The sequence below is a fragment of the Ipomoea triloba genome, chromosome 4 (assembly GCF_003576645.1).
Source record: "Ipomoea triloba cultivar NCNSP0323 chromosome 4, ASM357664v1".
Lineage (NCBI taxonomy): Eukaryota > Viridiplantae > Streptophyta > Magnoliopsida > Solanales > Convolvulaceae > Ipomoea > Ipomoea triloba.
Genome location: NC_044919.1, coordinates 2181871 through 2198789, shown reverse-complemented (window position 1 = coordinate 2198789; position 16919 = coordinate 2181871). Strand labels below are relative to the sequence as shown.

The 16919-nt window shown below is 33.6% G+C and overlaps 1 protein-coding gene across 1 annotated transcript; it reads right to left on the bottom strand.

Annotated features, from left to right (window-relative positions):
* Positions 1–2522: 2522 nt before the first annotated feature.
* LOC116016997 (NAD-dependent malic enzyme 62 kDa isoform, mitochondrial) lies at positions 2523–12244 on the bottom strand. The gene is made up of 19 exons (XM_031257490.1): positions 12023–12244; positions 10695–10791; positions 10048–10166; positions 9351–9518; positions 8720–8848; positions 8228–8288; positions 7352–7455; positions 7181–7264; positions 6763–6869; positions 6036–6147; positions 5765–5878; positions 5266–5331; positions 4407–4479; positions 4238–4324; positions 3989–4043; positions 3828–3899; positions 3374–3436; positions 3124–3238; positions 2523–2958 (listed from the first exon to the last, which is right to left on the bottom strand). The coding sequence occupies exons 1-19, from the start codon at positions 12206–12208 to the stop codon at positions 2884–2886; spliced, it is 1887 nt and encodes a 628-aa protein (XP_031113350.1). The 5' UTR covers positions 12209–12244; the 3' UTR covers positions 2523–2883.
* Between the last annotated feature and the right edge of the window lie 4675 nt (positions 12245–16919).

Genomic DNA, 16919 nt, shown 5'->3' with positions numbered 1-16919 from the left:
TTTTGGACCGGTTATTGTTGTCCTAGCCGCCCAAAATAAAGTTAAATACACTCTCCCCTCAAAAAAAAAAAAATGTAACAAACACCATGAAATGAATAATGAATAATCGAGAAATATAATTCTTTATTCTTGTATCAAAAAATTATGATTATTGAGAATGGTAGGAAATGGATGAAAAAGGATTGACAGATCAGAATAAAACATGTTCTGGGAGCATAATAGAGTGATTGATGCTTTGACGAAGAAAGCTCTTCGATGGATTAGAGGTATGCGGATCCTGATCATGACGGAGACTGACGCGTTGGAGATTTTGAATGATGATCTAATGGGGGTCATCTTCCCACGTGTTATTTTCTCTGCTAGGTAGCTTTGGGGTCTCCTCCTCCAACAGAAAGAAGAAAAATTGTGAGTTCAATTATTGTCTATAACCTAATAGTAACTATAGTAGAAGGTTTTTTTTTTTTACTATTAGCTTTTTAACATATGTAGAGGAGAGAGAGTAAAACAAGTACTGCAAATGAGAGCTTTTTGTAAGACTTATTGTTCTAAAAAAAGTTGTGTTCCTTGCCTCAAGTGTGCGTCAGAGACACTTGGCGCATCCATCAGGGGCATGCAATGCACGTGGTAGCTGGGCGGGTAAAGCTTCAATTTTTCTCCTTTTTTTTTTTTGTGAAAAAAAATTTAGACGGATGATGTTGCTCTAATGGTATAATACAACCCAACTCATGGTTGTGTTAGTTATGTTCGTTATGAACAATGGTGTTCATTATGTATATATAGTATACAAATGTAATAAAGATGAGAGTTTATACATACTAGATACATTTGTAATCTTGTAATTACCAAATCAACTTAAGTGGGTTGTCCTATAAAAAGCTAGTATACTCTATTTACTTATCTTTATTAAGTTATTTTTAAAAATTATTTGGCAATAATATTTAATACCATTTTAATTAATAATTGTGTTGGTTTATTTATAGATGAATAAGGAAAATTATTTTTTGACACAATATAGAAAGAGGCTAATGACTAATGAGGGTTGGAGTGCAAGCTAGGGTCAAAGTTGAAGTTGTGGGCTAGACGGTGAGGGTTGAAGTGCAAGTTAGGATCATATATTTTCTCAACTCTAATAAGCTCATGCATACAGTTGGTTTTGTGACCCCTGAGTAGTCACTCGGCGGGTCAACACAACCGATTGAATCCATAATAGATAAACAATGAAAAGAAAAAAAAATAACAAAGAATGTTACAGTAATCTGCCAGAAAATTACTATTTTATTATTGATAGAGTTGTTTGTACATGTTTTCTCTACGGTCTTTCTTTTCTCACGTTAGAGCCCCCCTTTGTTTGTTTTTCACTCAGCCTTTTGTAGCAGTAGAATGGGTAGTAGGTGCCCGCATAGGTAGCTCAACTGGTCAAGGGGTGAAGTTTGGGAGAAGAGACCAGGGATTGAGTCTTACCAGCGGAAGTGTGGGAGTAATCTCTCAAAGTGAGTGTGATTTACATCATCTACATCATCCCAGATGCTTTGTCGGGCCGAGGTGTGGGGGCCCTTGGGGTTAGGGATTCAACCTTTTGGGAGAAGAATGAGTAGTAGGTATTCATGTGTAATAATTAGGATTTTATGGGTAATAAATGTGTGGTAAATGGCTAATAAAGGGGTATTTATTTGGGGGGTTAATAGGATTTAAGTCGGAGGTTATTAGGAGAATTGATGATAATATATGAGCAATAATTGGGTAATAATTGAGAAGTTACGAAAGGATAATTAGGGAGCCAACTGGTCATGTTCTGAGTGTTTTCTGCCAAGTTTGAGACCTGATTGTCTCTTAGATAGTACCGACCGAGTACTCAAGTTGGGTATCCATCACACACCTTATCGTTTATAAAGTCAGGAGACTATGAGACTATGAAATATCGAAAGATCAATAAGAGCATCCATAGTAGAAGATTATTCACAGTACATGCCTCCACTAAGGCTAGAGGCTCGAATCCATGCAATCGGGTGCCATTAGACCACAAGGTTTTGGCAAAATTAACTACAATGTTCTTAGACTTTTAAATTTTAAAATTGTGATTGGGCTGTTAGTCGGTTGCCGTTGGAAAGCTAATGCTGGCCCACTTGTCAGCCCAACGGGAAATGTTTGAAAACGACGTAGGTGTAGAATGATGACCATTAGACCATGACCAACCACTAGTATTCAAATTTGGGTTGCTTTTTTTTGACTTGCCCAAAAAATTATTACACTTTTATTTTATACTTGTATATATAACAATTTTTAAAAAGAGGATCCAAAATGAACTATTAGATAACACCTCTATTTTTACAGATCAGATAAACATGGTAGCAAATATTAAAAATGAAAGTAGGAATGATATTCTTGAACATGTGACCATTTACTTGAAAGAATAATGTTACATTCCCCTCATGCTTTCACCTCTCTATGTGGCAATATTTGATTAATATTTGTCTAATTTAAGTGCCCAATGAGTTTATAAACTTGCACACAACAGTATTTAATTATAGTAAAACATCATTTCAGCATTTTATCATCATACTCTATAACAAGATTTTGTAGTGCAGTAGTATTGGGTTACATAAGTCAAGTTCACTTTCAAATGTATACAAAAATAAATGTTAACACTCAACATAGTTTCTATATTGCAGTTTATTGCCGAATGCATAAAATTACAGGAGAGGAAACAGAATCTGATAATTTAGACTCAATCATAGCAATATGCGACAGTGATATGCTAGCATGACATTCTATAACTGGATATGATATCTACCAACCAACATTATTCTGGTCATTAACAAGAACGCACCTGAACCCATCGCAAACTTTACATGACCAGTGAAGCTGTATTTTGACAAATGATAATCAATCTTTCTTGTAAATCAGTTTTGGGTAGTCTGGGGACCACATATTGTGCTTCACAAATTCCAGAATTTGTTCCTGCAGTGACAACAGTTGCACCAGTGTCTTTATGTCAAAGTCTAAAGTTATATTCGCGTGTTCTCCTTAGTAAAAGTGCAACTCGAGAAGTAACACAATTGAACACCATTTGAAACAAAAGCTGGTGAATGTAAAGAAATATGAACAGAAGAAACCTGCACATACCTGGTCAAGTTGATTTAAGTCTCGGCTATCCATTCCCCGGTAACCTTCAGCCAGGCCCTCAATTGTTGCTTCCTTAATCACAGCTGCAGCTACCTCCTTAGTAATATCCCGTATTCTGCAAAAGACAAATGACAGTAAATTATATTCACAACATGCATTAGCAAATGACTTTGAATAACATAATAGTGTTCTGTAGTAATCATATTGTAGTTATACACTTTAAACTGCCAAACAATTGTTGAAATTATACCTTGATATTGAAGGGTATATAATGCCTTGATGCACCTCCTCCTCGGTCATATATGCAGCTAGGCTGTAATTCAAAGTGATGGTTATGGAACTTGAACCATGACAACCAAAAAAAAAAAAAAAAAAAAAAACCTTCCTACATTTCTCTTTTTGTCTTTGTTTACTCAGTTCATTCAAACAATTATTCAATTTAATTCAGGAATAGGATAAATATCCTTTTTGGTAAGGAATGGGGATTGCAGGAAGGGTGGGTGGGGGGTGGAAGTTTAACACAATTTTACTGGGGAAAAAGGCTTCAATACCACTGCAGTGGAGCCTGCTTTGGATTACCGAGTCTCATAAAATTAATGAAGGGTTCACTTTGGTTCAAGATCTTAAGAAATTCCACATGCAATCATAATCATAAATCAGCGTAAATACAAATCTTTTAAAATAAGATGAAGGGAGTAAAGTACCGTTCAGCTGCTGCCTGCAGCATGCCATCTGAGACGATCCTAGATCCAGATAGAAGAGTCCCAAGTCCAATCCTAAAACACATGCCAACATTGTTAAATAAGATTGATATATTAGGGCACTATTCTACAACGTGAGTCCTACAAGAGGATTGGTAGCTCACCCAGGGAAGAGGAACATGTTATTTGCCTGGTTACAGTGGCCAATATGTCCATTCCCTGAAACATTCACAGGCAGTTAATATCTATATAGGAGGCTAATATCATGAAGAAATTTTTGTTTTCTCTTCTATGAATTACTTGTTCTAGATCCTTAGATTTCATCCTATTACAATGATTGCCATCTGTAGTGACACAGGATTCTTGGCAAAAACTTAAGCAATGCATTCAAACTTATTAGCTAACTGGCGTACCAAGATCCACATCTTTAAATGGGCTTCCACTTGCAAATATAATGTTGTCACCAACAAGGGAAAATGCCTCCTCAGGTGTGCATTCAGCTAATCAAAAAAATTAGCAATCAGAACACAAGGCTAACAGGCTAAAATCAACTTTGTAGAATTTTTATTTTATTTGATATACCATTTTTGGTAGGGTTTGACATGGGAAAGATTGCTGGTCTAGTAGAAGTAGACTCCTTAAGTGCCTCCAGTACCTAAAAATGGTAAATCATTTTAATATTGGTAGTACAAATTACAATCAAAAGATAGGGTATAATATACAGGAGCCATGCTGATAAATCGTTATATGAGTAAGAGGCAAGGATAAAGGAAATAAAACACATAAAAGGGACAAAGTAAGCAGCTAAACAGCCTTGAATTGATAGAGGCATGACAAGAAGTTTCCGGCTTGGTGAGGTTGAGTGGGTGACCAAACTGACAAACAGAGTAATTAAACCTAAATTAGAAACAGCTTCATTTATGATGATGATGATGACGATGATGATGGACTTGTTCCTAGGATGGCATTTCCATTTGGAACCTCAGAGTTGAAAGGTGTGAAAGTTGATAGGTGGTCAGAAAGTTGTCCTATTTAGAGAAGCCTTTTTTTTTCTAGGACTCAGGATTCCTAGCTAAAAAATATTTCTCAAGGCTCCCCTTGAGGGTAGCAAAACAGTAGAAGGTACATGATACACAACTTTTGGTAGGTATTGATCATGAGGGGCAATGAAAAGATTACTCAGAATCATGACACCCATTGGAATCAAACACATGAATCAGAAAGGAAAGGAAATTGACAAGAAAATAACATATCTAAAAAGTAAAAAACAAAATTGTAACTCAATATAAGACATAACACTAGTTTGGCCAAGGTGGAGCTTATCGAAAGAGGTTTTTAAGACATTTTTGTGTTTGGCTAAACTTATGCTAACAAATATTTTATATTTGTCCAATTCTAAAAAGACATATCATAAACATTTCTCTATATACTGCATGTGTACCTCATGTGAGAACAAGCCTCCAACAGCAGATAAACCAAGGAGTACATCAGGCTTCACTTGGCGAACCTGATTCAAAACAGAATACATTTGTCATTCAAGCACAGCAAAATAAACACACAGAATCAGTATAAGATATGATGAAATATGTGAGGACCAACATCAGATCTAGCATCATGTTTGGTAGTCCTAAATTTTGCTCAAAAGTTCTATCACAACTACCAGCGACAGTCATCATTAATGCAATTTTCTAGATCAAAACCTGGTCATGAATTATGTCTTCAAAGCATACAAACCAAAAGTTGTATGAACAATAACAAGCAAACTGACAATTATACCATAATGAAAGAGGCCAATGGGCTTTAGCCTTTAGGTCTAACAAGTTGCTAAAGAAAACATGTGTAATATCCAGACCTCAATATTTGAGGAATATTCTACGCAAATGTTGAAGATTAATGGAAGTCTACTTTCTGCTTTTATGAATAGTTGAAATAGTAATTACCACTTCCACAAGACTTGCACCTTCCCTCAATCCTTGACGTTCAATTTCTTTCATATTCCTTGCAAATGGCCGAGCATCTTCATCAACATTTTCCCGTGCCTCAGTTATCAATCCCTATATTCACAGGCAAACATCCATCAACAATTATTTTGATTATTAAAACTGTGCAGAAAACAAACCAATTCCTGCACTGTACTATCAAAAACTCTTAGCATCCCAGCCCATGCTCCCAACCCAGGGAGGGGGGGGAACTTGAGTGAGAGAGACTTACATTGGCATCAACTACCCAAAACTGGCTCCTTGCACTTTCAAATGCAACTTCATTATTTCCTAACATTCTTGCCATAGTTTTCCTAGCAGCATTAAGAACACCTATTCCTGCACTGTACTATCCAAAAAGTCTTAGCAGTATTAATACATTCTACTTGAATGCAGGCATGCAGCACCTTTTAATGCCAGCTTATAGAAACACAAGACTAAGATTTTATAACAGAATAGCCTCCAAGTAAAGCAGAAAGTAGAGGAAAAGAGATGATTCTCAAAACATTCTAGCAAATAAATAGTTAAGCAACCTAAAATAACAAGAAAATGATAGGTTTTGAGAGGATAAAAGAAGAAAATCAAACTGATGAATACAATTGCCTGGCAAGATATCCTTTGATAATTCAGAAATCAATTCAGTTGTTAGTTACTCAAAGTTTCTCATGCATGACTTAATGGATTTGCACTGCAAATTAGACGATATTCAGTGCCATCTAAAGTGCACCCAGCTCATACGGAGATCAGGCTCGCCAAACAATACTTAATCAAAAACCACCATAAAATAGTAAAATAACTCAATCAGGATCAATTCTAAAATAAAACATTCTCCAATAGATCATAATATGAAAATGATTGGCATATGCATGTAGATGCACTGGAGTTTTTATCACGGATTTATAAACTTGCATATGGACTTCAAAGAAACAAAACAAAGAAAAAAAGAGATCAGTGCTAACCTTCCAGCACCAGCAACCACAATCCTCATTTTTGGAAAATCAATCATGGCCCTACCCTGTGCTCTTACAGCTCCTAAAAGCCCGGCAAGTGCAACTCCAGCTGTTCCCTAAATAGCAAAGGAAAACTGTAACAAAAGCAGGGGTCTAGTAGTGAAAACCATAAAATTAACTTATTCAGGAATTCCATTTTGCAATTTATTGAATCTGGTCTGTATAGGTAAGTTTTATAATATAAACATATCCATTAATATATTGCAATCCATATTTTTTTTATTAATGTTACAATAAGGAAAGCTATAAACCAAATCCCAAGAAATGCCATCTTCTCTTCTCTTTTTCTTTTCTTTTTTTTTCCCCTTCTTCATATTGTATAACTCGGTGTGTGATAAGTCATCAGGGAAAAAAAAAAAAAGGTTACCTGCACATCATCATTAAACATTCTGTAGTTGTTCCTATATCGTTGTAGTAGCTTAAAGGCCCACTTGCTCTGGAAATCTTCAAACTGAACGTATCCAAAATGCATTACATTATTCTCTTATGAAGATAATGATTATGAAAACTGAGAAAAGCATTGAGAAAGAATAGGTACCTGTACAATAACATTTGGCCAACGAGTAAATACAGCCTCCATAAACTCATCAATTACTTCAAGATATTGCTCTCCATCTAGACGGTGCTCTTGCAATCCCAGATCTATAGGCAAAGGAAAAAAAAAATTTATTAATGTTTGAGCAAGGGAAATGAGGAGATATCCACATCTAAAGTGGTTCCATCAACTTAGGGTCCGTTTGGAAACTAGGAAATTGACTTTCGGAAGTCATTTTCCAGATTTTCCAGTGTTTGCCTACTCAAGGAAATTAAAGTCAAAGGAAAATATTCATTCTGGTCAACTGAAAAAGGGCCCAATTTGGCAGAAAATGTCTTCCTAGTCTTTTAGTCAGAAAACATTTTCCGGATTCTTTATTTTCCAACTCTCTTCCCTCTCTTTTTTTTTTTTACGGATTATTATTATTACCACCATCACCATCACTACCACACCACCACTGCCACCAATTACCAATACCACCAACAACACCACCATTGCCACAATGCCACCACCACTACCACTGCCACCACCACCATTGCCACCAACACCACCACCACTACCACTACCACCAACACCACCACAACCACCACCATCTCCACCACCACCACACCATCACCATCACCACATATTATTATTATTAATTTATTAGTATTATTATTATAACAAATAATATGCTCATTTTCACGAAAATGAACGAAACAGAAAAAAATGCAATTTCTTAACTTTCAGCTAAACAGGAAAAGATATAGTTTTCTAACTTAGCCAACCACCAGAAAATCAGAAAATTAAAATATTTTCTGGAAAATGAGTCATTTTCTGGAAATCATTTTCCAAGTTTCCAAACAGACCCTTACGGACGACAAGATGATGTATACTTACATAAGGGATCCTTCAGAAGATTCTCATTGTCAGTTCCAACATCTATCATCACAGGCAAGACCTAATAAAAGTTATATTTAGTAAAAAAAGTGTCATTAGTATTATTTTCAAAAACATTGAGACAGAATTATTCTGCATTACATATTCTGGCATACAAGAGAAAGGGTATTTGTTTATTTTGAAGACAACTCTTCAAACAAAAACAAGCAAATGAGAATGGCATCTTTCTGACATTAAGAATTTTTCAGCTATAATGACAAAGGCAACCACAAAACTGCTACAGGGTATTTATCATAGCTTAGAAGTGCTCACTTCTGCTGTTTCCTTTTTATTTGACTCAATGATGTGTGCGTGAAAACAGTCCTAAAACTTAATCCATATGAAAAAAAAAATAAAAAAATCAAAGCATTAGATCCCAATGCCTGTTGTGAAAATGTTTCATGTAAATCGTGCAATATACATGACAGAATAGGGAATACAGCAGAACAATACTCTCTGAGGGTTAATCCCAGCTGCTGCCACATAGAGATCCAGCTTTCCAATTGCAATACCAATACCCTGAACTCCAAGATCTCCAAGCCCCAATATTCTACTTCCATCAGTTACAACAATCATATCAACCTACACAAAAACTTCAATATCCACAATCAGTATCTGCAATAAGAAATTATAAGAATTTAATCAAAACTCAGGTCAATAGAATTCATTGGCTTAGATTTCATGTACCAAGGATCCCTGTATGAGTGAAGTGCAATAATGTGTTAAGTTGAATAGTTTGTGATAGTTAAATGATCTCTAATTCTCTGTATTCTCTCTATTTTTCTAGTTAACTATTCCACGCCAGACTTTCCGCCATTTTCTCAGATTAATAGATCAGTCCGATATAAGAATCCACTAACAAATCAATAAGGCCAAATCAAGTCAGATTTCATTTCTTTTAACATTCAAAACAAATTGAATGTGTCAAAAATCCTATACATCTAGGGAAGAACATGAAGTTCCATATTCTTAAATATAATGAAGTGAAAGCAATCCAGTTGAAACCATTGCAGTAATAAAATGTTTCCTGCATTTCCAGATTAGTTATTTTCCATAAATTAAGAAGGGGTTTCGACATAGAAACCTGCTCAGCTGGCCAATTATAAACCATTGACATCATTTCCCCACGATCTGCAGCACTGAAATACATGCCCCTTGGACGTCGGAACAACCCACTGTACTTTTGGCAAACAAGACCAACTGTAGGAGTATAAACAATAGGTGCATATTCCTCAATGTTTTCAATTAAAACCTGTCAGTCATCAGAAAAATAATCACTTCAACTTACACTGAAATAGAATAATTAAGATAGTCTATCACGACATGATAGCTCATATGTTCAATGTAATGCAAAGTGTTAACCATTTTGTTGCAAAGAAATACACCATAATTTTAATATTTAATGCATGCAAATGCTTGAGCTACTTCAAGGCACTGTCTTAAACATGATGAGAATAAACTCAGAAGATGTCTGAAAAAATGGAATAGAACATAATAATACTGATAATTTACGGATAACCAAGTCGTGAATTATAACATGTACAAGGATGCATTACAAGCCTCTCCTGGCAAATTATGAATAAACCCAGTGCACTATCCCATGTTTAGAGGGAAGTAACCATGCCAGCAATAGGTGAAGGGATGCAGGCATACAGCCATAATAGCAATCTCACAGTGGGTTGATAGTGTTCCAGGTAGATGTCATCTAATGATCTAAATGCAGCCACAAAACTACAAAAGAATACGATTTAAATACATTATACAAGGATTCACTCACTCACCTTATAATACAATGTCTCATTCCTGTCATGTAAGCGGTTGAGTATGCGCCACTTGGCCAAGGCATTTGGATCAGATGGACCATCTCTGGCTTGGACTTGGAGTCTCTTCAGGTCAGCCACTGTTGTTCACAGAGAGAAAATGACAAACTTGACAATAGAAGTGATTGAACTCAAAACAATACTTGACACACTCAAAGTCCTGAGTTTGCAAATACGAACAATCAATATCTGGTCATTCAAATTTCAACCACTGAAACAAAAGACCAAACTAGCCCACAAACCCACAAGTAGGATAGAAGAAGTTTCCATGACAGAATGACCCAAGAAAACTTCTCCAACATCTGGGTATCTGGAATTCTGGATAAGTGGATGCTATACACACACCCATATTCATATACTCCGTAGAATTAATAAATTTTAAAGCCAAAGGATTTCCACTTGGGGCAATTGAGTCACTCAAGTAGCACCATAAATGGGAGAATCTTTGTTAGCAAAGCATTAATAAAATTTGTGTCTTTATGGAAGGAAAGAAGTAGCACATTTTTCACTCCAAAATCAAACAATGAATATTTGCACTTATGGGTGAAGTTTCTTTAATTAAATCAAAGTTTATTTCTAATATAATCACAGAGAACAAGGAGACTCACTGAAACGTTCAGTTTGCTGTTCAAAAGACATGACATTTGGAGGCAGAAGCCCTCGGAGATGAAGACGGTCTCTTTCTGTCTCTGAGAAGGCGGTTCCCTATAATTTATACATTTCATTAAAACTTGCAATTGTTATATGCATCGAGAATTTTCTTTTTGAATTATAAAAAGTAATAATAATATTATTCTGTAATGGAGGTATCAGTTCTCTATTGCATGATGCCATGATGAACATAAAATAAAGGCATTCCCTCGCTATAAATGCTTTCTATGCTAACTAATTCTGCTGAGAAACCTACACTAAGATAAAGGCTTATACTAAGTGAAGGAATAGGACTGTAAAAAGCAGTTCAATGATTTCATTCTTCTAGGGGAACAAAGAATGTCTTTTAAATGAGTTAAACATTCAGTCTAAGGAATAAACACTTGGCATGCACATTACTACTCAATTAACTAGAAGTCTAGAACATTGTTCCCTGTCATATCTTCTATATAAAATTGCAGTACTTGCATTCTGCAATATATCAGCCTCACTTAAAGCCTGCTTGAACTATGTGGACATGAGGAGACTCGTGGAACATCCCACTGCTGAAACTGAATATGAATATCCCATCATTTCCCCTAGAAATGGTGCTGAAATGATAGGCAGCTCTCAGCTTCAATTTAGAAATACTAGAGAACATAACATAGCTAGGCAGCTATTGTATGTATGTATGTATAATTGTATATATATAGGCTAATGTTCAAGTGCATTCACATGTTCCCGTGAGTCCAGTGAGAACCTTCGTAAGTGCACACAAGCTACTACGGCGAATTGCACACAATCTAATCTGTGTGCATTAGCGTAGTAGCTTGTATGCATTTACGAAGGGTCTCACGGGACGGGAAGAGGTGGTCTCATTTGATTATTACTCTATATGACTACATATATAGTCATATATAGAATTACAATTTTGATACTTTTTACTTTGTTATATGCATTATTCGATTAAATGAGAAAGGTAATTCAATAAGCCTCTACTAGAATTTTCTCTCTCCTAAAAAAGCAGGCTCTAGTTACCTTTGCATATTCTAAAATACAATCTTCATAATGCACTTCAACCTTATTGATACTCCATAAATCACAAACAATCTATTACTTAACTAAGAAATTATTCCAAAATCAATATGAGTGCCGTATAATTACGCTAATCATCGCGTCAAAAGCGACATAAAATCAACAATGAGCAAAACCTTAACTAATTGATCCATTAAGCAGAGATCGATGATGAATCTATACATGTTTAAGACAAAATTCAAGTAGACTGCGGATATAACGGCTTATTTACCTTATTGAACCACGGATCATGAAGAATGTCGAGGCTGCGTTTGTGGACGATGGTGGGGCGGTGGCCTTCCACCGTTGTGAAACTTCTGTAAGTGCTCCGATGACTCGCATCGGCCACTCCTTGCTGTAACTTCCACCGCCTCAGCAGGGCCGAGGAGAGCTTCATCTTGCGAGAAAAGTTCGCCATCTTCGAACCGAGACAGAGGAGAAAGTGAAGAAGAGTGACAGATGTTCCCTTGAAGAATATCACCGAAGCTAGTGTTGGATGTACGTTGCGCTTCAACGTTTGTACGCTCTTTTCGTGGTAAAAAGATGCCAAAATGGTAATATTCAAACCACTGGTTCGGTCAACGGAATGTGCAGTGGGCCAATAAAAAGTTTAGAGTCAAGTCAACGGTATCGGACTCATGAAATTGTGGCCCAATAATCACTTAGGCCCAATTTAGATAGCCTATAAAGAGTGATGCTTCATCAGCCCAATTATGACTTCACTCCAACAATTTCTCTGTTTTTTTTTTAATTAATTTTTGTTCCAATGAATTTTTACATTATTATATCATCATATATACTTAATAAAATGCTAAGAATCTTGTGATATAGTGGCACGAAATTGTTCCCTTATATGGGACGTTGTGGGTTTGAGACTTAATATAAGTTGTATGCATATTAACTAGTTTTTCACGCGTATCCAACGTTTATTTTTAAATAGCTTCTAAATTTATTGTTAAGTCGAAAAATATAGCTTTACTAGCCACATTTATTTTCATAGTAGAAAATTCAGCAATATAAACTTTGTTCAAATTTAAATTTGAAAAACGAGTTCGTCACTCAACAATTCAAATCGAAAACAAAAAGTTAAAACTAAAATTTCTAAATGTATAGATTTCATGTGAAATTAGTTGTTCTAGATGTATACTTTTCATATATAATTATATACTTGGTACTTTTCTATGGAGATTATTTGCTATTCTTCAAATGAAGAAAAGAGGGATGGATTGCCCTCATTCGCAGGGCAAAGAGATGCCAAGTAAGAATTGATTTGTGTGACTATGATGTTTGTGCAATAATGCATTTAGGGATTTAATTTATCACCAATAAATAAATTTGTATCTTAAATAAGATTTTAAATTCGGATCACATAAAGTAATTTGTATGAAAATAAAAATAAGCAATGACAAAATAGTTAACTCATTTTTATTCTCAAAATTCATGAAAAAAACAAAATATTACCCCATTCTATTAGAATTTATTTTTTCTCATATCTAAAGAAAACCGTTTCTTGTTAAAAAAAAAAAAAGTTTTTAATGAACCAAAACTTAAATTTAAGAAAAAAAAAATGTGTCCATCAGAACCTTACTATTTTACCTATTAAGTTTGCAACAAATGAATGAATAAATTAATTAATTAAATAAGCTAGATAGGTAGTACTGACAAATTATTGTGTGGACCATAACAAAAAGTATAGTATTTGTGTACTGTATTTACATTATACAAAATAATGTAGTTTCAGTACTCAAATAATGTACTTTTCCTTAATATAATGTACATTTTTAATATATTAAAAGTATATTATTTGTATATTAAATTCACATTATTTGATAATATGATTCACAGTAGACATATCGTTCACGTAATAATGATTGGTAGTACCCATAGTACATAAAATTTAATGACAGTTGCATGTTAGTTGAAGACATGCCCAGTTTGTATGGTTGAGAGAACTCGGGGAAAGCCAGAAAAGTAGTGTTGTTAGCGACATTTTTGAATCTTGTGGAAGCACTAGAAAGTGACATTAAATTTCTCAAACAACATAGCAATTCGTGCTAAACAACTAATTCTATGATGCAAAAAATTTTGTGGTCTAGTTGTAACTCTTCCAAATAAGAGATCACATGTGAACGGATACTACATTGTAACAGAATTAATAGTACTTAAAAAATCAAATCTTTATTTTTTTTAAGTAACCTATAATGTTATCTATTTAAAATCTTTCTTTTTAAGGAACCTAATGTATCTATTTAAAATTTATATAAAAACTTATAATAGTGAATGTAAATTAGCACCCTTGATTTATGCCTGTATTTTTATACTTATTGAGATGTAGATTACACTGTAAGTATTGTATTATTATTTTTGTCTGACAAAATTATCCTTATGAAAAAGTATGTAATTCGTTACTTGAATGTGCATTTTATATAAACCATTTTATTTGGGGTCATTGTATGAAGATTGCATACTACAACGTAAAGTCATTCCAATATTTTATTCTTTTATTCTATTGGGGTCAAATTAAGATGATTTTATATTCACACTGATATTTCTAAAGAAGTTTCCTAATTTAGTGTAGTATTATAATTTATGAATATAAATGGGTTAAGTTAATTTGATTGTATGATTATATGATTTATATCATACATGAATTATTCAATAAAAATACATAATATGTTTAATTCGATATTTCAGTCAACAAGTATAAATTTATATACAATAATAATAATAATAATAATAATAATAGTAATATATTATTATTATTATTATTATTATTATTGTTATTATTCCGTAAAATTATTTAACAAGATTGAATCCAAGTGTTTGCAACAATGGATTTCAAAATTAAAAAAATAAATAGTATTACTACAAATTTAACGAAGTAATGTCACTATATGAGGGTGTGCATTAGGTAATTATATTTATGTATAATAGTCTACAGTACACATAAGATAGGTTGCAGTAAACAATATTAGAAAGAATCAAGATCGGTTTTTGGCCCATGCATAATGCCAAACAACACAGTGCTTCAATTTTAACACAAATTATACAGTGGACGATGGTATAAAACAGTGCCATTTATTTTAATGAAAAAAAAAACGGCACCCGTCCGTGCAGTTATAAGTAAAGTAGCTCTATTTGCGTAACATATCCAGATTCAATTTATATATATTACAGTTTCATTTCAACACAACTACAGTTTCATTTCGATATAAGTATACTTTCATTCGACTTTATACATTCAAATATGTGAAACTATTATTCAGTTTCATTTTATATACACTATAGTTTCATTTCAATTCAACTACAATTTCATTTGAGAATATAAAAACAAATGTGAGACTGTTTCATTTTAGATAAACTGTAATTTCATTTAAGGGCCTTTGTTAAGATGTGACGGCAGCCGTTTCTTTACTTAAAGAAACGACGTCGATCATTTTTGAACCATGGTCCACGATATAACGATTGCAATTTTAGAGAACCTCACCCAATATTTATTTTTTGACCTAGTTGCTTAAGATTTTTTTTAAATCTACAATTAAGTCTACATTCCTTCACGCATCTTTCTATCTTACCTAAAATTTATCAATTTTGTCCTCAATTAACACATCCCTCCATGATATGTTACAATGCCACGTCTCAAATCGAACATGGGCTGAACTTGGCCGACGCCCAACATTCCTTAGTTATATTAGGTAGGTTAATAAGGTCACTTTGCAGATAATTTAAAAGAAAAAAAAAACTTTGTAGACAAGTAATTGATGAAAATTTGTGATTGTATGAGTATTATGTATTATTTTTTCTATAATTCAAAGACAAAAAGTGTCACTTTCTCATTTCACTTTATACTTTTAATATTTTGGCCAATTGAACCATTTCATTGTTGGTGTAAAATTTGGTGTTCAATCTTAGAATTAAAAAGTCTAAAAACCCGAGTTATTAAAATATTTAAAATATATATATTAAGAGTAAATATATATTTTAGGGGGTCCTATCTCATATTGTGTGTGATGGAAGCCCCAATGATGACATGCACCTTAAGTTAAGCTTACAAGACAAATACACAAAGTCATAGGATTAGCTATGCACATAAATGTTAAAAGCACAATAAACTAAAGCCCGACATACACAAAATCGTGAAAACAAATACACGACAAACCACATCAAACAACCATACTTTATATTCTCACCAAATTTTCCCTCCTCTACGTTTTAATCTAGTGAAAAAAACAATGTCATATGTCCTTTTTAAAGAAATTTTATAAATATGATTTCATTTTTTTTTTGTGCCGTTTATTGATAAAACAGTGTTATTGTAGTTATATTTTTATACTAAATATCTAAAGTAATTATATCTCAAAGCATTTTTATTGAGGAACATTTTTATTTTTCATGATCATTTTGCGAGGTTATTATGATGAGGTGGACGAGAAAGACATTCTAAATTTTTATGGCTACTTTTTCAAGGCAGACGCATAAGATGCAACAAACGTGCCCATCGCGTGCGTGTATTTCACGCGTAGCAATTCACTTGCCTTTTCTATTTTTGTTTTCTAATTTTATTTTTTACTCTTTTCCGTTTGGCTATGCAAAAACTTCTTCAATTGTGCTACTTGTGTGTCAAGAATCAAATTCAGAAGTAAATAGTTATCTCTTTGTCATTTTATATGTCTAGTTTAGATTTGAGAATATTAAACTAATTATACTATTTTTGTTAAATTAAAAATAAGACAATTGTGGTGCCATTGGTTTTTCAAATTTTCAAAAAAAAAAAAAAAAGGTTAAAAAAGTAAGAAAAAAAAAACATTAAAAAAGGTAATTCTAAGTAGCTGTTAGTCTTCCACTTAAAAGTATCCGCCTAAAATAAAAGATAAAATTAAAAAAAAAAGGGGCAATAAAAATAATTTCAAAAAAAGGGAAATAAAAATAATTTAAAAGCTGTACAGGTGTTCGCTTCCACGTCACAACTCACAAGCCTTCGTGTCGCCACTCTCTCCGCCTCGCAAAACTTTTGGAAAAAACAATAAAAATAAATAATAATAAAAAAACAACAAAAATTAATTAATTAATTAATAATCCTCTATACAAATTCTCTCTAACATAAAAGACTCACGCACCCACTTCGCACC